A 24921-nucleotide genomic window follows, 5' to 3' on the forward strand; every position below is an offset into this window, starting at 1 on the left:
AATTTCTCCGACTGAACTTTTATTTTGAAACTTATAAGCGGATGTTGTTGTCAGCTGACTGTACACCCTCCTCGCGTATTTCTTTTGCATCGTCTCACCCTCAAGGTTTTTCTTTATAATTTAAAGCAAATATTATTAAAATGTCAGCGAAACCAACGTGTTTGATAGTGGCGAGTGCTTCTTCTCAAGGTGAGCCCGTTAGCTTTACTTTGAACAGCTCGGCTGTTCTCAATCATTCATGAATTTGTCCGTTAGCTTTGACTTACTTAGAGCTGCAGAACTAGCATGAGCTCTCTAAAGCGTTTTATCTCACACATTTTGTTTATTCAGGGGTGTCTGCGAAATCTTTCCATCAGTCCTTCAGCCTTTGTAGTCCGGTCTTTAACCTACAGACAGCCACACCAGGGGTAAGACTCCACCTGACAAGCAAATAGCAGATACACGAACAGCTGTCGTGACCTAAGCGCGTTAGTCCGTACTTACGTAGACAGTCTCCATGACAACTGCGCAGATTAAAAAAAAAAAAAAAAAAATCAAAGGAGAAATTTAAATAAATAAATAAACACGTCTTTTCTTTTTTTTACTTTTTCTTTTCGTTTGTTTTTAAATATGGTGGTAAAGAAAAAAAATTCCACGATATTTTCTTTGGGGGGGGGGGTACCTTATTTTGGGGAAATTCAGCAATCTCTTTATCACTAAACTTTTGTGGTGATTCCTTGTATGCGGTTTTTATATCCTGGTGAGTACTGAAATTAAAGTTCATTCAAATAACTTTGAAATAGGTGCATGTAGAATAGATAGTTACCAAAAGGACCACAGAGTGGTGCTTCTAGTCAGTGGAGTGTTGCTAAAATTAGAAAGTGATGTATCTTGTAGGATTTAAAAAAAAAAAAAAAAGACCAGCGGTATAATCAAGGGTGATGAATGAAAGAAGAAAAAGAAACTCCAGGACAAACAAGTACCTCGTTTCACTGTGACACCCATTGTCCCTGTGCAACAGTAGCATCACATTTATACAAATATATGGGTGTTACTAAAAAAAAAAAAAGTGTTTTTTCCTGAAATCCAAGTTTGTTATAAAATTGCAGCTACATTGCCAATCGCAAAATCCATTTTTTTTCTCCTACTGGTAGCTCATCCTGGTAGGGCAGGTAAAATGATCAGAACCCTGAGTTTAAAATATTTATCAACCACCAGTTTCAAGAATTTAAATATTATCGCAACAAAGATACATTATTAGATCCATGTTTGTAGAGATGGACTTACACACCCGAAAAAAAAGTTGTCTTTTATACCCTGCTTTCACCCTACTACTACATCTGAAAGGTCACGGACATGCGCTTTAAGATGCAACCCAGTTCTTGGAAATAGTTCTTGTCCACTTTGTGATCATTACCCTGGGTGTGTGATGTTACCCTGTACAGAAGTGTTTCTGTGGTTGCAGGGGAAGCCAATAGACTTTGTTGGGGTTGATGAAAGCACAGCTAGATGGGTGCAGGACTTCAGTGTGAAACCCTACGCAACACCAGCCAAACTTGAATCCATAGATGGTGAGAATATTTATTTCATGCCCATTCGGCCGTTTTCATGTCTGCTGCTTTAACTACTATCTGCTCACTTGTGTCACGATGACCCCTTTTAAGGTGCCCGATACCAGGCACTGCTCATCCCACACTGCCCTGGAGCGCTGAATGACCTGGCACACAGCGGCTCTCTGCACCGCATTCTCGCGCACTTCATCTCTCAACAAAGTGAGCTTGGGGCTTGTTTTAACATCTGTATGTATTTTTCTTGTTGTTTTTTTAGGAACACATGTACATGTGGTTTGCTTGGTTTTTTTCCCCTCTGTGCAGAGCCGGTGTGTGCAGTGGGACAGGGAGTGTCTGCACTGTGTTGTGCCACTGAAGGACAGAGGTGGATTTTCAGTGGCTACAGCTTAACAGGGGTTAGTGTTTGGTGAACTCACTAGGGGAAATATAACCCATATATTTGTTCAGCTATCACATGTTTGCTGTATTTAGTAACACCAACTTGTTGATCTTAATAGCCTTCAGTGTTTGAACTGGTGCGGGAACCTGATTTTGCCAACCTGCCCTTGATTGTAGAAGACTTCGTGAAAGACAGCGGTGGATCGTACACAGGTGAGCTTACCCTGCTAATAACAGAAGAGTCAAATACCAAATAATTATTTCTAAAACAGTCTGATGTTCGTCTCTGTGGGGTTTTTTTTTTTTTTTTTTGCAGCAAGTCAAGAAGATGCCATGCATGTGGTCGTAGACAGGCACCTCATAACTGGACAGAACATGCAATCAACCTTGCTCGCTGTAAATAATCTAATCCTGCTCTGTAATGCCAAATAAAAACCTGAAATAATACACGAGGAATGCTCCGATTCGACAGCTTTGTCGTCCCACTTTTATATTCATGTAATTAAACATTTATTTTGAACAAGTATCAGAAAAATGCTGGGTCAGAAAGAGATGTTTGGCAAAACTGCAACATACCACTTGGTTATTTGTTGATGCTGTTATTATAAACCGAGTAAAAGCAACAGGATTGTGTAGATTCAAACATAATAAAAAATAAAGCATCAGGAGCAGATGTATTGTTGCTGATGGATGAATCTTTTTAAGAGCACAGATGATTTTAGGCGTTGGACTGAAGCGATGCTGCAGATGTCTGAAGGCCTCCAAATATAAATAAACCCTTAATTAAAATGGATACATACTGATAATCATGCAGCTTCTTTTGTTGAATGCAGAGATGTACTAATCTGTACTTTTTTTCTTTCTTTTTTTAAATCGTATCATCACAGAAAATAAATAAAATACACTGAAGTACCTTTTTTTGTTGGTTGCAGATGCCTAAAAATAAACCGCCGTGTCATTCAAGAGCTCGATACATTCACGACCCTCAAACAAGTTGAGCGTTAATTAAACCCCGTCAGTGGCTCACTGCAGATGTCGAGATAGGAAAAAAAACAAAACGGCACTGACTTCAATGACAAAAAATATAGATATATTGTGTCAATCCGAGATTCACAGTGTTCGCCAACAAGTCCAACTCTTATAGCAGATCATAGAAATAATCCAGTCCTTGTCCCAATTCCCACAAGGAAATTCCTGTTCCCAGTTCAGCAGCTAAAGAAATCCTCAGGTCGATTGACTGTAAAACAGTTGAAATAATATTAATCACTCATTGATGATTAATACTCCTGTTCTTTTAATTGCAGAAGTGAACAGTTTTACCTTCAGTGAAGGGTAGTACACCACATGCTTAACTGCATTGTTCCTAAAATAAAAGGCAAAGGACAGGATATTTAATCAAGAAAAGCTCTCGGGACATTTAAATAACCTCGAAATATTGTTTAAACCCTGATGTTTTATTAAATTAATACCTCTTGTAAGTGAAGTAATGCTCTGCAGAGTATTCATCCCAGAGAACCTTTGGCCTGTGTTCTCGCAAGATCTCGATGTACCTGCAGGAAACCATAGACGAGTGCGGTAAGAGGCTTCAAGTCCATGTCAAAGTTCTCAATCGACTCTTTACTCCAACTTATCGCCATTTTTTACTATAAATAAAAAGCTCATGCTACTTGCAGTCAGAAAATTACGTTTAGTACTGTGAAAAAGTCCTGAGCCACCCTGTAATTCTTTTTATTTTGCTAAAAGAAAGGGAACCAATTTTTTTTTTTTTTTTTTTTTTTTTTTTTTAAATCCATGCAAACATACGTGGAATTACCAGAGTTTCTACAATTCTAATGAGCTTGAAAGTCAACACAGTCTGAATGCTATGCAGTAAATGTTTAAGGATGCTGCACACCTTGTCGAGGTATGCTATGTTTACTCTTTGAGAATCACCTTTTTATTGCAAAAATATGATTTTGTGTCAAACTCCAAAACTGGTTCTTTGCCAAGTCATCTACTATGTGCAGACACAACACTAGTGCGTCCTTCGAGTTAGGTACCTTTTTTTATGCTGAGTGATTTATAGATCAGGGTTAAGTGGTTTAACAAAAAAACTGTAATGGAAATGGTCAGGACTGGACTGAAAATGTGTGAAAAAGCAGGAAAAGACTTTTTCAGATCAGCCCAAATATCAAAGAGAAATTAAAAATGCATGCCGTGGAAGAGTTCGGGTCTTAGGAGGTTAAAGTATTGCAGCAATAGCTAGAGTTTCAGCTCACCTTGTTCCCAGGACTGGCTCTGTTCCCTGGCTTGCAAAATCAAGGCCGTACAGATTGAGTCCAAGCAGAATCTTCTCCCTCCACTGAGAGTTTGGTGCAAGCTGGAGGACACAGTCTCTGACCCAGGGCAGCGGAGAGCTAGGGCCCGGCCTATAACAACAACAGCACACAACTCAGAAAACTGGATTAACGCCAGTTTGAATCCTCTTGTTGCATCACCTGTGCCATGTACTCACCTGGCACCACTGGAATAGTCATATGTCATGAGACTGAATCCATCGACGACTGGGGCCAACTGCTCAAACTCCTCCCTGCCAAACATACCCGGCTGCCCTGTGCTGATAATTCACAGGAAAAACAAATCTAAACCAATCACACTGATTGTTTTTGTTGTTGTTGTTTGTTTGTTTTTTTTTTAGCATTTATAGCTGCTGAATGCAAAATAAATGAATTCACCTTGTTACTGCTGGTGGAATAACAAGAATGCAGTCTAATCTTTTAGCTTTCAAAGTCTCGCATATGTGTTTCACCAAATGGACCAGTTCCCTGTGTGGGTAGATCAGAAATGCTTGATTATTGATTAACCTCAGACAAAGCAAAACTTGTGATCGGGGCTTGCAACAGAATCACTCACTTTCTTTTGTTACCTCCCAGCTGACTCCACAACTCCAAGGTGAAGCCATCGAAACCTTCAGTCTGCAAAACCACGGTTTTTACGTTAATCAGTCACCGAATAAACCAAAAACAAGGTTTTATTGGAATTAAAGACACAAACACTACTTATTTACTTTTGCAACATCCACCAGCTCAGTTCCCAACTCGTCAATTTCATCCTCACTTCCAAATACTGCTATGTAGTCCTGGTAGGACCAGCCATCAAATAAGAGCCGAGGCACTGATGGTTAAAAAAGAAAATGAACTAATCTGAATCCACACAATCAGACTTGAGTACCTGTGGGCAGTAAAGTTGGCATTCACTCACCAATCCTGACTTTTTTGTTAGACTTGCGTACAGCTTTGACCCAGCCTGAAAAGATCAAAAGACACTCTTTTACCTCATGTTCATCCGTGACTTAAGGTGAGGCTTTAATCAGTGATAAAGTTAAGGAAAAAAGTGGATCATCTGCCTGGATCGTGATCGTGGAGTCCCATAACGTCAAAGGTTTCAGGTCCTCGTCTGCGCAGCTGAAGCCACACCGGTGACACCGAAGTTAGCTTGGACCCAAACATCTTGGCAACGTCATAGCCGTGGGAATTCCACTACAGGATGAGAAAAATAAGTTGTGTCTTTGACTGTGCTAAAACGTACATATGAAACCCTAAAGGGCAGGTTTTTAATTTTCTTACATGACCATAAGCATATTAAATTAAAGTGTTACCAGTGTCATAGATGAGGGGGGATTGGATAGATTTTTTGGTGACAGCTAATAAAGATTAAGAAATTAGAATGTGATTATCAAACCAGTTAATGATTCATTATCTATCAACTGATAAATCTACTCACTGGAGTCCACATGGCTATGGTCTGTCCCATCACTTACACACTATTGTCAAACGTTTAAATTCAGCAGGAGAACAAGGAGATATAATTGTGACTGGATTTCAGACTTACGGGTGTCACATATCCAAGCACTGGTCCTTGAAACGTTTTCTTGATGTGTGCACAGTATCTCTTTTCCTCCTTCGCTATGTCTTTCCAGTGCGGGTCTGACACAACAAGGTTTCTCTCCAGTACAGATAATTCTGCTGGAGATGTCTAAACAAGTGAGATCAAAGAGAAAAGAGCCCGTTTCAGTAACAGATAACCACGACAGGACGGAGACAGGAGACCAAGGACATTTTAGGCAAACGCATTCAGACCTGTTTGACCTGACAGCACAGAACAGCTCGAACCAGTTTAAAGATTAAGACCTGAAGTTACTCACCTCAGCTTCAGCTTTGTGCGACTTCTTTGCATCGGTTTTTGAAAGTGTGGCACTGACCAGCCAGCAGCTTGAGACGATATGAAGGAAGACCAACGAGGCTCTCATTTCCAAAAAGCCAATTTAAAAAACACAGAGCAGTTAAATATAAGATTGGCTAGCTGAGGTCTGCAGATTTGCAGTGCAAGTGTTTCCTTCCTTTACTGGGATGTGTGAGATTAGAAACCACCATATCCTCCCGCGGCCTAAAATCAAGCAGAGCAGTAACCCAAAGCGGCCCGGCTCGTCCTGCTAAAACATACTACCCTAAATAACCATAAACAGACTGAAAGCTTTTGATGTCAGGCGGTTGGTGTCTGTTTGACTGACAACTTATCTCAATGTGCTTCTGAAGCGTCAGCCTCGCCAGGAAACTTCCGGGGTTTGCATTTTTCAAAATAAAAGGTGCGTGTTTGTGACATCCGAGCCTATAGGTGGCAGTGTGCCGAGTTTGTCAACCAGTAAAACACAAACAAGGAAGAGAACAGGAACCAAACAAATCCACCTGAGTAATGATAGAGAGGGTGTTACATTTCCAAGTTATTTAGCATGATTAACTAACGTTAAATTTGGCTTTTCCGTCTTTAGGTTTCAGGCGCTAACAGGTGAGTGCAGTTCTCGCTTGCTAACTGCTCGTAAAGTAAAATGACCGTGGCTGTGATGTTAGCATTTAGCTTTAACATGTTTGTGCGTTGAAACGATTTACCTATACCCTGCTTCTTTTTTAAGGGTTACTTTCATCTATAATAACTAAGTGTGGGTCCTAGTGCTTTTTATTTTACAGCTTTTTTTTAAATTTTACAGTTTTTCCTTTGTTGTTTTTGTCGTTTTCCCCAAATTAAAAATAAAATAAATACAGTAGTGGGTGTACAGGCTAGTAGATTCAGTTTCGGACGAATTATTTAGGAGGAGAAGTACAGAAAAAGTACAAAAATATTTAAATATGGTTAAGACCAATTTAACCTGTGTCGTAATAATAATAATAATAATAATAATACATTTTATTTGAAAGCGCCTTTCAGAACACTCAAGGACACTGTACACAGCAGAACACTAAAAGCAAGCAGTTTACACAATCATAAAAGCACAAGACATAAAACAAATTTAAAATAGCAGAGTGGAGAGGTTATGTGGGATAAGCTATTTTGAACAAGTGAGTTTTGAGTTGGGACTTAAAGAGAGAGAAGGAAGTGATATTTCTTAAATCAGGAGGTAGGGAATTCCAGAGTCGAGGAGCAGAGCAAGCCCTGCTCCCCATGGTGGCAAGACGGGGAGAGGGGACAGAGAAAGAGAAGAAGATCTAAGACACAGAGATGGGGTGGTGATCTGAACCAGATCAGAGAGATATGCAGGAGAGAGATGATGAATAGCCATAGATGTGTAGAAGAGTATTTTGAAATTGATACGATATTTGACTGGGAGCCAATGAAGCTGCTGCAGCTTAGTAGTATGATCATGAATAACTATTATTGCTTTGAATATTTTGTTTGTTATTTGTTTGAGTTTTTTTGTAGAACATTAAATCATTTTTTTGTAACCCAGAGAAAAGGTGTATAGAAATAAAACTGTAAAAAAGTTAAACAGAAGGTAGAAGAAGCATGAACGTTGGAAGCAAAACTATACTTTAGTATTAAAGTGGATGAAATGTCAATTTAACTAATCCATAAATCACAAAATTAAGATTATTTATCAATCTTTGCACATTATAAATATTATAGCATGTAGAGATGTTTTTCTAAAAATCAGATGATGTGCTAGAAACATCTTGTTCTGTTACCATTTCAGTGAGTAATGGCCTTGGAAAAGTTTGTGTCAAAGACACTCGAGCTTCTGCAGGAGGAGCGGGAGGCTGAGATAGAGGAGACCAGGTATGTAATGTCACATCTGCACTGTCAAACGGTCACACTGCAGAATTTAGTTTGCTGAACTGTGCGACATAAAGATGTTTTTATTATTTGTATTTAAATTGTTTTCAGAGAGATTAAGGTGTGGTTTTAACAAATGGATTTGTTTCTAAACACAGAGATTTCTCCTGAAAATAATCTAAAACCAAATGTTGTTATCAACAGTTGTCACTCGTGATTTCCCTTTTTTGTGCCCTCAGGGTATGGCAGGAGAACATTTCTCTCAAGGATCTTCAAAACAAAGGTGTTTGCCTGCTGAAACTGCAGATAGGAAGTCAGTCCACAGGCCTCTACGGCCGCACAGTCGTCATCTTGGAGCCAAGAAAGCATCTTGGGTTCTCATCTCTGCCAAGCAACAGCTTCGGACCTGGTGAGATTGACGTCTGTTTTTACTTTATGAGGCAGAGTGTTCAGCTTTGAGGCCCTTTTCCTTTTATGATGAGGCTTAAAATTTTCTTTTTTGATAAAGCTTATAGTTAAGGCTGGATCAGGTGACCATGAATCCTCACTTAGTTATCCTGTAACAAGACTAGGCTCTCTTCAACACCAACAAGTCGCAGCAGATGGCTTCCCCTTCCTGAGCCTGGTTCTGTCAGAGGTGTCTTCCTATTAAAAGCTTTGCTTTCCCACTTTTGTCAAGTGCTTGCTCATAGGGGGTTGTCTCTCCATTATTATAGAGATTTACCTCACAATATAAAGCACCTTTAGAAATGGTTGTTCTGATTTGCACTATATAAATAAAATGTAATTAAATTATGTTTATATTACAGTGAGGTATGTGTCTGTCTTTGCAGGTGATATAGTTGGCTTGTATGACACTACTGGATGCACTGCAGCCTCACAGATCAGTACTGGGATTGTGACAAGGGTCGGCCAAGCATCTGTAAGTGTGGCCTTTGATGATTTAAAGGATGGCCACAGTTTAGATTCAGATGCACTTTACAACCTTTTAAAGTTAGCAAACGACGTCACTTACAAACGAATGAAACGGTGAGGAATATCTGTAACCAAAAATACCTCGGTGCATGTGAATCAGTACACTTTTGAAACTTAACCCATGGGGTTTCTGCTTGCAGTGCTTTGAATACATTAAATGGATACAACAATGGACCAGCTTCCAATTTAATAAGTGTCCTCTTTGGAGACACAAAACCTACTTCTCAGTCACAACCAAGTGAGTAAATATTAGCTCCTGTTTTAATTAAAAGATTGTTTAGAAATCTAAGTTTCCATATGCATATATAACATTCAGCGCATTGGTGTTTGCCTCTGTTTTATTTCATCAGATAAGGTTGAATTCTTTAACTCAAACTTGGATGACTCCCAAAGAGAAGCTGTATCCTTCGCTCTGTCACAGAGAGAGCTTGCAGTGATTCATGGGCCTCCGGGCACTGGGAAGACCACCACTGTGGTGGAAATCATCCTGCAAGCTGTCAAACAGGGGCAAAAGGTGCAAAAATGTGAATTTGTTAGTGTATAAAGAAGAATGTTATCAATGCCACAACTCTAGTCTAGACAGGATCACTTTGGCTCTTGTGACTGTGCAGATCCTGTGCTGTGCTCCTTCAAATGTGGCGGTGGATAATTTAGTGGAGAGGTTAGCCCAGGGCAAAGCCAAGGTCCTGAGGCTGGGTCACCCAGCCAGGCTACTGGAGTCCATACAGAAACATTCACTGGATGCCATCCTGGCTCAGAGTGACAACGCAAACATCATCGCTGAGATCCGGAAGGACATTGATAAAGCATTTGTGAGTATTATAGTGTGGTGTCCCGCTAACATGTCATTTTAGTGCCGTCTCAAATGATTTGTGATGTTGTGATTGTTCCAAGACGGGAATGAAAAAGGAGAAAGGAGAACGGGGGAACATGAAACGAGAAATAGGAGAGCTGAGAAAAGAGCTGAAAAGCAGAGAGGCAGCAGCCATCGCCCAGATCCTTAAAAGTGCTGACGTTGTGTTATCAACCAACACAGGTGAGTAATGGCCCGATGACAGTGTCATTCAGATGCTGGAGTAATGATGAAAGGTAATCGGAGAGCGCTTGTCTGCGTGTGTGCAGGTGCCTGCGATGACGGGCCTCTGAAGTTCCTGCCAGCTGAACATTTTGACTGGGTGGTGATAGACGAGTGTGCTCAGGCACTGGAGAGCAGCTGCTGGATCGCCCTGCTTAGAGCGCGCAAGTGCATCCTGGCTGGAGACTACAAGCAGTTACCACCTACCATTAAATCACAAATGTAAAAAATTCAAGTTTGGGTTTTTTATGCATTCATAATATTCAGCATTTGATATCTATACCGTTGTGACTTTTTTTCCTCAAGTCCCAGAAGTTTTTAACCTTAAAATACACGATGTAGCATTTATCTGTTGCCAGTATGTAAATGAATTGTAACATAACCTGAACAATGAGACATTCACCGCCTGCTTTTATTAAGCCTCTGGAGTTAAAAGTGGAGGACAAAATCCAAAGGATGTCACTAGAAATAGTTTTTAGAATTTTAATTTTTCCTTTAAAAAGCACTTTTGACACATTTTCTGAAGCATTCAGATTTCTGATTATAAAAACAACAAGCTTGGTTAAAGGATAGGTTTCATAGTTTTCCAGTCTGTTGCTTTTTAAAACACCGAAACAGGTTTTTCTAGCTCTAATCAGCTCTTCTGTGTGTACTGGTGGTTCAGAGATCTCATCCTAATGCACTTTTAATCCCAGTATCAAATCAGTTATAGAAAGAAGTCATCGATGCTCCATCCATTTTTTTCCACTTTTCCAATTCAGGGTTGTGCAGGGCGGTAACCTATTCCAGTTGTCACAGGGCGAGAGGCAGGGTACAGCAGGGATCTCTCCTGGTATTCTGGCTTTCTCCCACAGTCCAAAGATGTGCAGTTAGTGGGGTTGGGTTAAATGTGTATTCTAAATTGGCCGTTGATGTGAATGCGAATGAGGCTGGTTTTCAGAAATTAAAATGTAAATCTCTAAAATTTTTATGTTGTTCTGTTGCATACAGGGCTGCATCAAAAGGCTTATCTCTGAGTCTTATGGAGAGACTTATCCAGATGTACGGGGACTCGGTGGTTCGTATGCTGACAGTTCAGTACCGCATGAACAGTGCCATTATGCAGTGGGCCTCCAAGGAGATGTACCATGGAAGACTGACCGCTCACAGCTCTGTGGAGGGACATTTACTGAAGTGAGACTCAATGTACTATTTTAAAGCATCTCATATTTGAGTTCTGGTGACGGATGAATCTTTGGATTCATTTAAAAATGTCGCTCAAAACAGAGATCTAGCAGGAGTCGCATGCGTTGAAGAGACCAGCACGCCGCTGCTTCTTATTGACACAGCAGGGTGTGGTCTGAGTGAAATGGAGGTCGCAGATGAGCAGTCCAAAGGCAACACAGGTTATTCTTTTTTAATTTTAGCTTGTAAACAAGCCATCTATGTTTACTGCTTGTGTGGTATGACAGTTTAACAGCGTGTGATGTGTTTCCTCAGGTGAGGTCGACATCGTCGATCTGCACATAAAAGCTCTGACTGAAGCTGGAGTTAAAGCTAAAGACATAGCTGTTATTGCTCCATACAATCTACAAGTAAGTCACAGAAATGAGACTGGCAGCACTGAAAGTAACTGATTGGTTTCAAAATTCCAGGGAGAATTATTAAAAAAATTTTCCTGAAGGTCAGATCATCATAGCACAGTGATTAGGGAAATGCAAAAAGGATGTAAAGACTAGTATAAAGAATGACTTAGCTTTTAAGTAACTTAATGCATTACTTTAAAGAAAAGTGATATTTGTATTACATTGCTTAAAAAAATAAAAAATAAATAATTCCCCCAACAGAGAAGAAATACCTCCAACGTGCACAAACATTTGACCACAGTGTGCAATAAATTTGCATGTATGTATGTAAAAACATCTTTCCCTTTGATAAAAATAAACACCCGAAGCTTTATCATTTAAATGGTACATGGTAAACACACTGGTACTTATATAATGTCGTTCTACTTAATTTTGAGCACTCAAAGCCTTTTCTAAGTTTCATTCAGCCAATCACACACATTCATACAGTTCTTTTATCTAACATTCACACACTCACACTGCAATTGGTGGCAACTCGGGCTCACAGACATTCCGTCATTCCGACCTTCTAATTGGTAGACATTCCGTTATACCACTTAAACCACAGCTGCCAAGGAAAATCGATATAACAGTGCTGTTTTGAATATAACAACCGTTTTTCTCTCCGTACAGGTCGATCTTCTACGTCAAAAACTTTCTGCAAAGCATCCAGAGCTCGAGATAAAATCAGTGGATGGATTTCAGGGCAGGGAAAAAGAGGCTGTCGTGTTGTCGTTAGTTCGATCCAACAGAAAAGGTAATTCATGACATTCCTTTTAATTCTGTCACAGAATTGCAGATGTTAGCTGCATTAAACATAAACAACAGGCTATCACAATTTTTTTTTTTCCCACTGATTCCATTTATTTTAGGTGAAGTTGGATTTCTAGCAGAGGACAGAAGGATAAATGTTGCCGTTACGCGTGCAAGACGACACATCGCTGTCGTGTGTGACACTCAAACCGTTCAGAATCACGGTTTTCTGAAATCCCTGATTGATCACATGACTGAGTTTGGTGAGGTCAGAACAGCGTTCGAGTACATTCAAGACATCGTACCACAAAATTACACCCGTGACCACAAAGATGCGAAAACAGCCTCTTCCAGCACCTCCACATCTACCAAACACAAGGTCAAGGATCAGCCCTCCAGTAAAGCAAAGCCAGGACAGAAAAAATCTGCTGGTAGCAGCAGCAAGGAAAATGCAGCTGGTTCAGAGAAGCAAACAAAGTCTAGCACATCAGCAGAGCAAGAGCAGAGTAAGGGCAGACGCGCTGAGATCAGAGAGCAGGTGGAAAGGTTTATGAAGGACTTAAACCAGAGTGAGCTACAGTTTCCGTCATTGTTTAACTCTCATGACCGGCTGCTGGTCCATGAGATCGCTGAGGAGCTGGGCCTCATTCATGAGAGCAAAGGAGAGGGAAGTGAGAGGTGTATCACTGTCTCCAGACCCCCAGTGTCAAAACCAGCCAAAGAGGAAGCACGAGCAGCAACGGAAGAGGAAGAGGAAACGATCCCAGATTCAAAAAGTGAGCCATCGTCTCAACCCCCCTTAGACCTGAAAAGTTTACATTTAGAGAGGATGAAGAGGGAGCAGAAGAAAAGGGAAGAAAACGCTCAACAAAAAAAGCAACAGAACAACATTCATCCAGCTCAAGGCCACTCATCAAAAAAAGCAAAAGGTTTGCATCAGAAGAGTCTAAACAAAGCATTTAAAGGTGTTTTCTTACCCATCAGCTTTCTAACAGCTTAACTCTGCATCATGTTTCAACCCCAGGAAAAAATCGAACCAAGGCTGGGGCCTGCGACATCGCTGCTGCCTCTGCTCCAGATGACGACTTCGACACACTCATCAGTAGTGTCATGAAGGCCGACAGTGTTTGTAGTTTTGTCAAGTGCAAAGCATCTGTGCTAACACTCGGGCAGCTCTGCCTGTTCTGTAACAGGCAGTATTGTCTCAGTCATCATATACCAGAGGTAAGAGGCACGCCTCAACTGAGTAGTATGTTTGACGTGTAGGTTAACAGGTAACACCTGCCAAGCATCTGTGGAATTTATGTTTTTTTTACGTGAAAGTCTGATTGACGTCTTGCAAATACTTTTCAGGTTCACGGTTGTGGAGATAAAGCCAAGTCTCATGCTCGAATGAGGATAAGTAAAGAGGGTGTTCTTTATGCTGGGAGTGGGAAGAAAGACAAATCTATGGACCACAATAAGAAGGCCTATCTGCAAAGAAAATTGGACTCTAAGCTAAAAGACATGGCGTCACAGAGGAAGCCAAAAAACAAAGAGAAGGATGGTTAATGGTTAACTTGACACTAAATTTAAATAAATCTAAAGACTTCGTTCTGAGAAAGCTAAAAGAGTGTTTGAAATTTTTTATTTTCTTGCTCTTTGGACCTCAGTTTGATACAGTAAAGTACAATTTCCTGCTGAAAAACTCTTATTTAAATAAATAATTTTAATTACAAAACATTTTCATTGTGTTTCAGTCACAATATTTATTGCATACATTACTAGTACTGTTATGACACGTAATGGAGCCTGCCTTTTAACTCTACAGAAATGGGAAGCTATTCTACTTTCACTTTGATTATCTGGGGACAGATTGTCAATGGACTCGCGTTTTGCACATCCTTACACAATCCGGGGGAAAAGTAGGGGAAAACCTTCTCAGTAAATTTGTCTTTGAATGTGTGGATCTTTGTAGAATCTGCAGCATTGATGAAAACGACTTTTCCCCTGTCATAGTCCAGCTCGACTGTAATCCTGTTGGGCTTCTCCTTCATTGGGAGCTTGGAGCGAGGTGTGGTCTGTGCCCACAGTGAGTCTCCATTGCTCAAGCCAATTACCCAGAAACCCTCAGCAGGGCTGAGGAAGATGGTATTCTTTCTTTGGATGGAGTCTAGAGCCACTCCGATGTACCAGTCTTTGCCTTGGCCCACATCTACAGTCCAACTGTGCTTTCCAGATGTAAAACCAGTGGCTCCCAGCACAGAAATACGGCTGACAAGGCGTTCGGGATTGTTGGGTAGGAGCTTCTTGCTGCTGTATTGCACACAGGACAGTTCTTCAGAGTAAGTTGAAATGGGCAGTGTTTGGATCCAAAACAACAGGAACTGGAAACCATAAAATTCAGTTAGTTGAAAATATGATAGATTTAGAGTAAAATCTTTTTCTTTAACCCACCACATCTGACACTGTCTTCCACCTTCTTCCAAATATGAAAACTTAAGTGATCCCAGATGCTTTGCAGAGTTTATCAGGATATCTCTGATGACCTCTGGCTCTCCAATTTTCCACTGAAGCCTGAAACATGTTAAGTTGTTACAGCATTCTCTCATGGAAAGGATCAATGCTGATTTTAACAGATAGTGGGTTATGCTTACATTTTCTTTGTCTTCTTGTAGTCCTTAAGTTGAAGAGAGAATGTGAAAGAGAGTACATTATGAAATCATGTGTGAAATAGAGTTGCACATCTGGAAACGGCTGAAAGTATTACACCTGTACAGTAATTCAAAGACACACATATGTGCACTACCGTTCAAAAGTTTCAGTTTTGTATTGCAATTCAAGTCGTTCAACTCCAATGAATAGCTTGAAATGGTACAAAGGTAAGCGGTGAACTGCCAGAGGCTAAAAAAAGATAAGGTTACCCAAAACTAAAAAATAATGTACATTTTAAATGTATACAAAAAGGCCTTTTTTCTTTCTTTTTTAGGAAACACAAAATGGTTTAACAATTTAAAGCTGTTCTGCAGTAATAGAGGTTGATCAAGCCTTGAAAGTTGGTGCTGTTATTTCCTACAAGTGTTCCAACTTTTCTGGATTACTTACAACCCCCTCTGTCTGTGAGCAGACCATGGAAGCTAACTATGGCATCAGAATAAAACAAAGAGGCTTGCCTGGGCCGTGAAACACCACTGCCATCAAGTAGGCAAAAGGATGGTTCCACAGTGTTTGCCATCAACTGTCAAACATGGAGGAAGAAGTGTGATGGTCTGCATTCATTCATAGTTCCTTCCAAAACATGCAAACCTCCTGTACTCCCGTACCACAATGTTGGATTTTGAACCGAATGCTGATAACACACTGCAAAGTCTCCCTCCTCTTTAGCCCGGAGGACAGAGCATCCACGATTATCAACAAGAACGTCTAATTTGGACTCGCTGAACACTTTACCACTTTGAAACAGTTAATTTCAAAGGCGTCTTGGTCCACAAGACACAAAGGTACTTCAGCACTGTTCAAATATGGCTTCCTCCTTGCATGATAGCGCACATAAGCAGCCGAAATGAAGCAAATCAGAAGTGCCAAAACTGTAATTGCCAACTAAACTAGGTTTAAAAGTTCATATTATGAGCTCTACACCAGGAAAAAAAGCCGTTATTTATGCGTTATGTAGTGTTAAAACAGGTACAATGCTGTGAAAAAGTATTTGCCCATTCCTGAGTTCTGTTTTTTTGGATTTCTCAACAAGATGATGGCAACAAAGGAAGATTTGAGGCTCCAAAACAGGACACAAACTAATGGGTTACAACCATGGACACTGTAAGAGATGGACGTAGCGATTTTGTAACCGGATGCAGTGAGTCGGTGCAGGTCTGACTGTCAAGCCATACGCTCTGTTACGGCCTCCGGCCTCAGGTGGCCCCGCCTTCCTCTAGGTAAATCAATGTGTTCCAGGACTCGTGTGTGATTGGTTACTGGGAGACCCGTGCCAACCCTCACTTATGCAGAATGAAGTGTGCCAGACCACACGGACGATTGGCTGCTCCGGGATCCCATGATGCTCCAAGAGGCAATCAGTGGCTGATCGTACCCACCTGTGGCTACAAAAGGCTGGAGGTCCTTCACTCAGTGGCGGCTGCTTAGGACTGAACATGCAGTTTGCCCTTCATGCCTCCCTCGTCGATCTTTGTTGACCTTATTCATATTGCTGACCTTTGTCGAACCTTGGTGCATGCTTTAAACCTAGCCTGATTAGAGTTTTGAGCTGCTAGCTGGCTGTGAGTAGGATTGCGTGAAGCTGGCTTGCCTTAGTTAAAACCCTAGCTTTTATTTTGTGTGCGGCCAGCCTGCCTTAGTTACCCTTTAACTTTTACTCGTGACTGTTCTTTCTTTATGTAATAATTGTCTGCCCAGTGGTCTGTTGCACAGCCCTGTCGGTTTTCTGTTTAAAGTTTGGAATTAAAACCTTTTGCTTTACTCAGTTTTGTGTTGGGGGGCTCGTGTATGTTACTCCCTCCCTGACGCCTAGCAGAGGGGGTCGTAACACGCTCATTGACTAACAACTTGTCAATCACAAACTGTTACTTCCTTTCTGACAAACAGTATAACCAAGATGTATGAAATTAACTCCTTTTAAAAATTTAATATGACCCTAAATATGTAACTGAGACCATGAACTCAACAGGAAAGTGTTAACAGTGGTAAAGGTAGAAAACGATATTTCTATAGACTTCAATGGGTCCCGAAGTCTTTTTGCAATCACAGGGATCACCCCCTGGTGGCCATTAAAAAGAACGCAGGCACATTGAAGTCGGCCCCACTTGTCAGACGCTACATGTGTCTTTAAAACTGACCATACTGATTAACCAATACAGCATACTAACATTTTACATCCAGACTATGGAAAATAGGTCTGTGAGAAATGCTTGTCTGACATTTTATGTTTTAATCCAAACTAATCCAAGTTTGAATCCAAGAAATCTAAGAAATACGAAATTTCAAATTTAATAAATAAAGTTGGTAAACATTTTATGCAAAATATGATTTTGGTTAATATTCAGTAATTTTCTTGTTTGCATGTATACTAACTAAATACTTTTAATTTTACTGTTTTGTATGCTGTGTGTTATATTGATGTTCATTATCACCTGGGCGTCCTGTTTAGCCATTTTCACTGTTTACTTGACTGTTTTTAGGAAAAATAACTTAGAAGTTAATATAAATAAAAACAGCTTGTAAATAATGATAGTAAATGCACCTGTAGAAGCTGTACATCCTGTGCTTTGAGAGCTGTTTCAATATCATTGATGGTGGAGGAGAGTGTGTTGATCTGCTCTTCAATGTTTTCCAGCTTCATACACATGATTTGAGTCTTAGTTTCCTCCTCCTGTTTCAGTGCCTGCAATCTGGTGTTTTCCTCCTCCTTAAGGAACTGGTGGAGCTTCTTAAACTCTTCCTTGATTCCTGTCTCAGTTTCACATGCCTGCGTCTGTAATTTTAAAGAATGTGGGGTTTTTTTTAAGCTAGTAAATGGAAGGAATGTTTGTCATGCTGGGGATTTTTTCGTCAGAAGCAACATTAAAAAGCCCCAGTAAAAGTCAGCATTGTTTCACGAAACGCAAAACCATTTACCTGGATATGGGTTTTTATTTCCTCCCATTGTTCCTTTGTGTTGATTAGTACTTTGAGTTTTTTCTTTAAGGACTCGAGGCTGGCTGAGATTTCTGTCTGAAATGTACGAAGAAGAATTTTAAAATATAGCATTTCTGTGTAGTTCCTGATAATCAGTTTTCTTTGTGGTTTTGTTTAATATCACATTGAATTAAAATTGTTAATTATTTGAGTCATATTGGGTGCACTCATTTCACTATTTTCTTACATTTTACAGACATAAGAATAATGAGAATTCGTGGAACAAATGACACATTACGTGATGATGGAAGTCATTAATTAAAGATCTGTTTCTTACATTGTGATGTAAGTCTACCAACAACTTCATCCCAGTATTAGTTTTTTTAAATGTATATTTTTACAAACCTTTTTCTGTTCAGCTGCTTCTTCTACTGGGCAGCAGACATGGACTTTGTGCTCTTTCGATTGTTGGCAGACAAGACAGACAAGCTCTTCATCATTGTGACAAAAACTATTCCGCTTCTGGTTGTGGAGAAAACATTTGTCTTGATTAGTTGTGGACATAACTGAGATCTTTTCTGTTTCCAGTTAAATAATCACACTCTGCAAACAGTGGTGCACTTCCCTGGCTGAAGGCTCAGGTGTTTCTGTCAAGTGATGTTCTTTGATTCAGGTATTGTGACAGTAGGCGGTACAACTGGGAATATTTACAGCTTCCTGTAGAAGTTGGCCAACTAGTATAACTGGGTAATCATGCAAGTCATCCAGACATAACCAAAGATGATATAGATGCAGAAGTTGACTAATGTCCTCGATACATGCTTAAAAATAAAAAATAAAAAAGTTCTCAGAAACTTTACGTTCATTTCCTTTATTTTAATAATGTGCCTGTTCTGTTTGAGTTTAAAATCATGAATGAGAAATGGCTGAATTAATCTTACTGATGTATCAGCTACTGATAACCATTGCAGCTCGTGTTCCGATTATTTATCTTGTTCCCCATTTCATCTACTGACTGCAAAAATATAGAGCCTGCACCATGAACATGGCTGCTTTATAATAACATAATAAACAATTTTAACAAGTTTATATAAAAATGTATTTCTAAATATTGAGCATACAGGCAGCCTTGTGACAACACTCTGACTCCCAGACAAACATGGCCCAAATACCCCAAGTTTAACGCTTTGGTGTCTGATAAATACGCAAATATACCTAAAAACAAAAAATCAAATACACTCATCTATCCATCCATCCATCTTCTTCCACTTATCTGGGGCCGGGTCGCGGGGGAAGCAGCCCAAGCAGAGAAGGCCAGACCTCCCTCTCTCCAGCCACCTCCTCCAGCTTATCTGGGGGAACACCAAGGCGTTCCCAGGCCACCCGAGAGATATAATCTCTCCAGCGTGTCCTGGGTCTGCCCCGGGGCCTCCTCCCGGTGGGACATGCCCGGAAAACCTCGCCCAGGAGGCATCCTTGTCAGATGCTCAAACCACCTCAGCTGGCTCCTTTCAATGTGGAGGAGCAGCGGCTCTACTCTGAGCCCCTCCCGAATGGCCGAACGTCTCACCCTATCTCTAAGGGAGAGGCCGGCCACCCTTCGGAGGAAACCCATTTCCGCCGCTTGTATCCGCGATCTCGTTCTTTCGGTCACGACCCACAGCTGGGCACCTTACATCAAGATGCAGACATGCAGTGATGTTTGTCTGCAAAGTTGAGTAATATGACTAGTTGTGGTCCAGGATCTTTGACTACTTTTGATTTCATCTCTACGTTTCACCTTTAAAGAATATTTATCCTCCTTGTTTGGTATCATTCATTTTTTAAGCACAACCTCACGTTTTTCATTTTGACATACTATATTAACACAATTGATCTAAATTCAGACAAAAAACATAAAATCAGCGTAGAAAAAAGTTTTATTTTTTACTGTAACAAACACAAACATGTTTAGCGAATCATTGTCATAACTTGAAATGCAAATATAATTGCAAATTTGTAAAGCTTCGACACACTAGGAGACTCTCCAACTACTACAATAACAGGACTACTACAATATTCTTTCCAAAGAGGTGTTTTTCCTCCCCACAGTTGCCAAGTGCTTCCTCATAGGGGATCATCAGATTGCTGGCCTTGTCTCTAACACCTTACAGTATTAGAGACAGGCAGCTGTTGTTTGCATTTGAAGCCATATAAATAAACTTGAATTCAAAATTAAATGAATGGATTTTATTGATTTTTACCTTCACGGAAATCCTTTTACTTCAGTTTTGTGTTGTGCTGCAATAATAGTTTGTCAGTTAATCATCCTGCCCCTGGCATGTCTGACTCCACACAGAAAAGCCTCAGGCTTTTAAACCGGAAACGTTTACGGTGATGTCACAGAACAACACACCTGCAGCCCACACATAAGATAACCTTTTTCCACTATTCAGGAATTGACAGCACTAATAAGAGTGTCTGAGTGCTTACCAGCATGGCTTAGTTTCCTAATATGTGTTGTCACAGAAATGTCATTAACCTTTACACTAGATGCCAGCTATTTCATGTTGTTTGTTGGTTTCTTCTACATATGGAAGTATCCTTGGGTAAGATACTGAAGCTTTACTTTTCCAACCTCTGTTGCACAGTTAGATGAATAAAACATTTTATTTTAAAATCTAAAAATGGTTTTTATTTTTACCTGTCCTTGCCTGTCATAGTGTGTGCTAGAAATACTTGAAAAGGGAAACTATAAATATTCAGAGAGAGAACCTGTCTCGCTTCTTGTTTTCTCCATCTCCCTTTGATAAAGGATTAAAGTTATTTTGTTTTTTTCGTTGTTTCAGTTTTTTATGTAGTTATTTGAATTTTGTTGGGCGGTGAAAGAAAAAAAGCTTAGATCCTTTAATTAAGAAGTACTAGCAAACACAGGAAACATACAAACATCTGCAGCCATGGAGTTGCACTGCTTTTTAAAGTTGATCTGTATGTGAGGATGGGAAGAACAGACACAGAAACCACATCCTCAAGAATGAACAATAAACTGACCTCATCATAGGGATTAATACAGTTCTATACTATTCTAATCTAATGTTTTTTATTATTAACCTTTGTCACTATGTTTGAAAATGAAGCTAAAATATCACTTTGCCTGAAAACATGTCTCTGTTTTTTCCCATAGTTATACCTATCCCACATACAAAAGAAAAACAGTGTCTGAGTTCCACTCCTCAGACAGTTGTTTCCTCCTGAATTCCATGTGTAAAGCATTGATTTATCAGTCAGCGCAGCCTGTTAAATAAAATGTAGCCTCTGACTATTCTACTTGTACTTTTATTACCTGGGGACAGATTTTCAGTTTGCTTGATTTTTTTTTGTCTTCACACAATCCGGGGGAAAAGTAGGGGAAAACCTTCTCAGTAAATCTGTCTTTGAATGTGTGGATCTTTGTAGAATCTGCAGCATTAATGAAAACGACTTTTCCCTTCTCATAGTCCAGCTCGACTGTAATCCTGTTGGGCTTCTCCTTCATTGGGAGCTTGGAGCGAGGTGTGGTCTGTGCCCACAGTGAGTCTCCATTGCTCAAGCCAATTACCCAGAAACCCTCAGCAGGGCTGAGGAAGATGGTATTCTTTCTTTGGATGGAGTCTAGAGCCACTCCGATGTACCAGTCTTTGCCTTGGCCCACATCTACAGTCCAGCTGTGCTTTCCAGATGTAAAACCAGTGGCTCCCAGCACAGAAACACGGTTGATGAGGCGTTCGGGATTGTTGGGTAGGAGCTTCTTGCTGCTGTATTGCACACAGGATAGTTCTTCAGAGAACTCTAGGTTGGACTGGGCAGTGTTTGGATCCAAAACAACAGGAACTGGAAACCGTAAAATTCAGTTAGTTGAAAATATGATAGAATTTAGAGTAAACTTGAATTTTTTCTTTAACCCACCACATCTGACACTGTCTTCCACCTTCTTCCAAATGTGAAAACTAAGCGATCCCAGATGCTTTGCAGAGTTTATCAGGATATCTCTGATTACCTCTGGCTCTCCAATGCTGCACTGGAGCCTGAAACATGTTAAAATTGTTACAGCATTCTCTCATGGAAAGGGTTGATGCTGATTTTGGTAGATAGTGGGTTATGCTTACATTTTCTTTGTCTTCTTGTAGTCCTTAAGTTGAAGAGAGAATGTGAAAGAGAGTACATTAAGGACATGCTGCATTACAAAATCACATATGCAGTACAGCTGTATTATCGGAAATTATTGACTGAAAGGTAACAAACATGTACAATAATTCAAAACTACACATACTGTATATGTACAAACTATGCGCTATGATGGCAGGTGTCATCAACCTCCTAACCCTAAATTTAAGACATACACAGTGAAAACTGCGACAGATGCATCGACAGGAAACTCAGATACAGACAATGAGACAGGAGGTGCCGACATATGGTGATACACTGCATTACAACAGCAACTATTACAACTAGAAACAGAGAGGAACGATTCTGAATAATTCTGAACAATTGAACTTGTCTGGAAAACTTTATGCTATGCTTGATACTAATGATCATAATAATTAGATGACAGTTTGCTGAAATTTAACTCTGTAGCGCCACCATTAGGCCGAACTTCAGTGTGTCCAATACTGTTTATGATCGAACAGCCTTCTAAACTATAATATTCACATCAGTTTGATTTATACAGTTTTGTATCAATTGGGAACATGCAAAACATAATACAACGAACCACCTAATTTGCTCAGATTGTACTGTGGATTAATATAGTGGCCAGCATCCATTCATCCATTTTCCACCCACCAGGCAAGCATTTTGACAGGATGGGAAAGTAGATTGGCAACTTTACTCTTATGCCAAATCTTCCACACCACTCTCCCCTCACTCATAAACAAGATTCCAAGATGCTTAAATTCCTATACTTGAAGCAGTAACTCTTCCATACCCTTCAAAGTCCTCCACAAACCTCTAGACTACTTAAGCAAACTCCCACCGACCCTCCAATATGTTCAGGAGGACAAAAAGTTAATCTAGTGCTAAATTGCCTGAAACTCCATTGTTCCCCCTGAATCTGAGGATCAACTGATGTGCCTTCCCAGGGAGGCTGAGAAGTCTGATTTCTTCGAAGCTGGAAAACACTTTTGATTGACCTTCTTGAAAAGGTCAATCAAAACCCCAGTTGGCCAATCCAGAGGCACTGTACTCAACTTCCTTGCAATGCTACGAAGACATGTCAGCCACCGCAGAGTCACAATATCCAGAGCTTTGAATTCATCCTCGGTGGCCCTACCACCCAAGAGTTATTTAACTACCTCAGTGACCTCCCCCTCAGTGACGGTGTTATATTAGGAGTGTGGCTGCTAAGTGATAGGTGGATGCGTGCACAGGTAGCTGTAGCCAAAAGCTGTGGTTTTAAATGAACACGATTTAGACTCTAAACAAAAAGCTTCAAAAGGTGACTTCATGATAAATGCATTATGCCATGGTTAATCTTTTGTATGCAGCCTTTCCTCTTAAACAAAATACAATAACAGGAAAAAGTTACTGTCGGGACTGTGCACAGCGAAGCTTCATAGAAATGTTTATTTGCCATATATAACATCCGATGTTTCTCTACTACTACTGTGTTGTTTTTCATATTTAATGTGTTGTTGTTGTTGTTTTAATTAAATAATTTTTACTTGACTGTTTTTATGACAAATAATCTAGAAGTTATTATAAATAAAGGCAGTCTGTAAATAATGACAGTAAATGTACCTGTAAAAGCTGTATATCCTGTGCTTTGAGGGCTTTTTCAATATCACTGATGGTGGAGGAGAGTGTGTTGATCTGGTCGCTGATGTTTTCCAGCTTCTTACGCATGATTTGAGTTTTGGTTTCCTCCTCCAGTTTGAGCGCCTTCAGCCTTGTGTTTTCCTCGTCCTGAAGCAACTGGTGGAACTTTTTAAACTCCTCCTTGATTGCTGTCTCATTTTCATATGCTTGCGTCTGCAAGTTCAGGAATGTGGGTTTTTTTAATGCCAGTAAAGAGAAAGAATGGTTGTCACGCAGAGGGATTTTTCAATCTAAGCTGGAGGCAAAATAAAGTTGCATGCTTGGAGTCGTTGTCAAAATGCTAGAGGCACTGGAAATGTTTTTTACCTTGATATAGGTTTTAGTTTCCTCCCATTTCTCCTTTGTATTCTTCAGTATTTCGAGTTTATTCTGTAAAGACTCAAGGCTGGCTGATATTTCTGCCTGAAATTCAAGAAGAAATTAAACATTCAGAGCTCAAACAAACAGCTGATTAGTCTTGTTCATCAGTTCCGGCTTCCTAAGATTCTTTCTATTAAAATTTAACAAATAGACAATATAACTGACTTTCTTCTACTGTGTTGTGGTGGAAGTATTTCTATTTTCACAAACCTTTTTCTGTTCGGCTGCTTCTTCTACTGGGCTGCATTCGTGGACTTTATGCTCTTTTGAAACTTGGCAGACAAGACAGATGAGCTCTCGGTCGTTGTGACAAAAAATCTTCAACATCTCGTTGTGTTGACGACATTTGTTTTGACTGCTGGTCATTATAAGCACTTTGTGTTCCTTTGCGACATTGTGCAGTGCCAGATTAATAGGAGGTCTCTTGGTGTCAGACACAATGCCACAGACGGGACACTCTCGCAATCCTTTCCACTCCCAGTAGTTAAACAGGCAAACTCTGCAAATGTTGTGGCCACATTTTAAAAGAACTGGAAGGCAATAAATGTCCGTGCATTGAGGGCAAGTTATGTCTTCTTCAGGAACCGTCGTTTTCGCAGCCATCAGGTTGAAGGGTTTCTATCGAGTGAGTTTACAAGAAAACTTCCTTTAAATTTCAAGGCATTGTGACTGTAGGCGGTTTCAGTAAAAGATGGCCAAC

At 40.1% G+C, this 24921-nt stretch overlaps 3 protein-coding genes and 1 pseudogene across 4 annotated transcripts; 2 read left to right on the top strand and 2 right to left on the bottom strand.

The window, feature by feature from the left end:
• Positions 1–43: 43 nt before the first annotated feature.
• On the top strand, positions 44–2841 carry gatd1 (glutamine amidotransferase class 1 domain containing 1). Its single transcript, XM_082542521.1, has 7 exons — positions 44–189; positions 331–407; positions 1445–1550; positions 1644–1751; positions 1854–1945; positions 2048–2141; positions 2245–2841. Exons 1-7 carry the CDS (start codon positions 141–143, stop codon positions 2358–2360), a joined length of 642 nt encoding a protein of 213 aa, XP_082398647.1. The 5' UTR covers positions 44–140; the 3' UTR covers positions 2361–2841.
• chid1 (chitinase domain containing 1) lies at positions 2777–6523 on the bottom strand. Its single transcript, XM_082542518.1, has 12 exons — positions 6112–6523; positions 5799–5942; positions 5314–5446; positions 5169–5213; positions 4975–5081; positions 4821–4882; positions 4643–4732; positions 4423–4524; positions 4187–4336; positions 3398–3478; positions 3249–3291; positions 2777–3165 (listed from the first exon to the last, which is right to left on the bottom strand). Exons 1-12 carry the CDS (start codon positions 6214–6216, stop codon positions 3067–3069), a joined length of 1161 nt encoding a protein of 386 aa, XP_082398644.1. The 5' UTR covers positions 6217–6523; the 3' UTR covers positions 2777–3066.
• An 87-nt stretch (positions 6524–6610) lies between these two features.
• ighmbp2 (immunoglobulin mu DNA binding protein 2) lies at positions 6611–14095 on the top strand. Its single transcript, XM_082542517.1, has 16 exons — positions 6611–6752; positions 7933–8015; positions 8252–8421; positions 8846–9041; positions 9128–9225; positions 9338–9501; positions 9599–9799; positions 9882–10023; positions 10110–10284; positions 11053–11235; positions 11329–11447; positions 11542–11636; positions 12300–12423; positions 12539–13348; positions 13444–13643; positions 13773–14095. Exons 2-16 carry the CDS (start codon positions 7939–7941, stop codon positions 13968–13970), a joined length of 2952 nt encoding a protein of 983 aa, XP_082398643.1. The 5' UTR covers positions 6611–6752; positions 7933–7938; the 3' UTR covers positions 13971–14095.
• A 144-nt stretch (positions 14096–14239) lies between these two features.
• Positions 14240–24839, bottom strand: LOC309709477 (E3 ubiquitin-protein ligase TRIM39-like; annotated as a pseudogene). The gene is made up of 13 exons (XR_014280666.1): positions 24432–24839; positions 24168–24263; positions 23784–24014; positions 22154–22176; positions 21954–22072; positions 21329–21878; positions 20713–20746; positions 18435–18611; positions 18030–18125; positions 17656–17886; positions 15056–15078; positions 14856–14975; positions 14240–14785 (listed from the first exon to the last, which is right to left on the bottom strand). The product of XR_014280666.1 is annotated as an E3 ubiquitin-protein ligase TRIM39-like (transcript).
• Between the last annotated feature and the right edge of the window lie 82 nt (positions 24840–24921).

Source organism: Aulonocara stuartgranti (genome assembly GCF_965226115.1).
Source record: "Aulonocara stuartgranti genome assembly, chromosome: 7".
Taxonomy (NCBI): Eukaryota; Metazoa; Chordata; class Actinopteri; order Cichliformes; family Cichlidae; genus Aulonocara; species Aulonocara stuartgranti.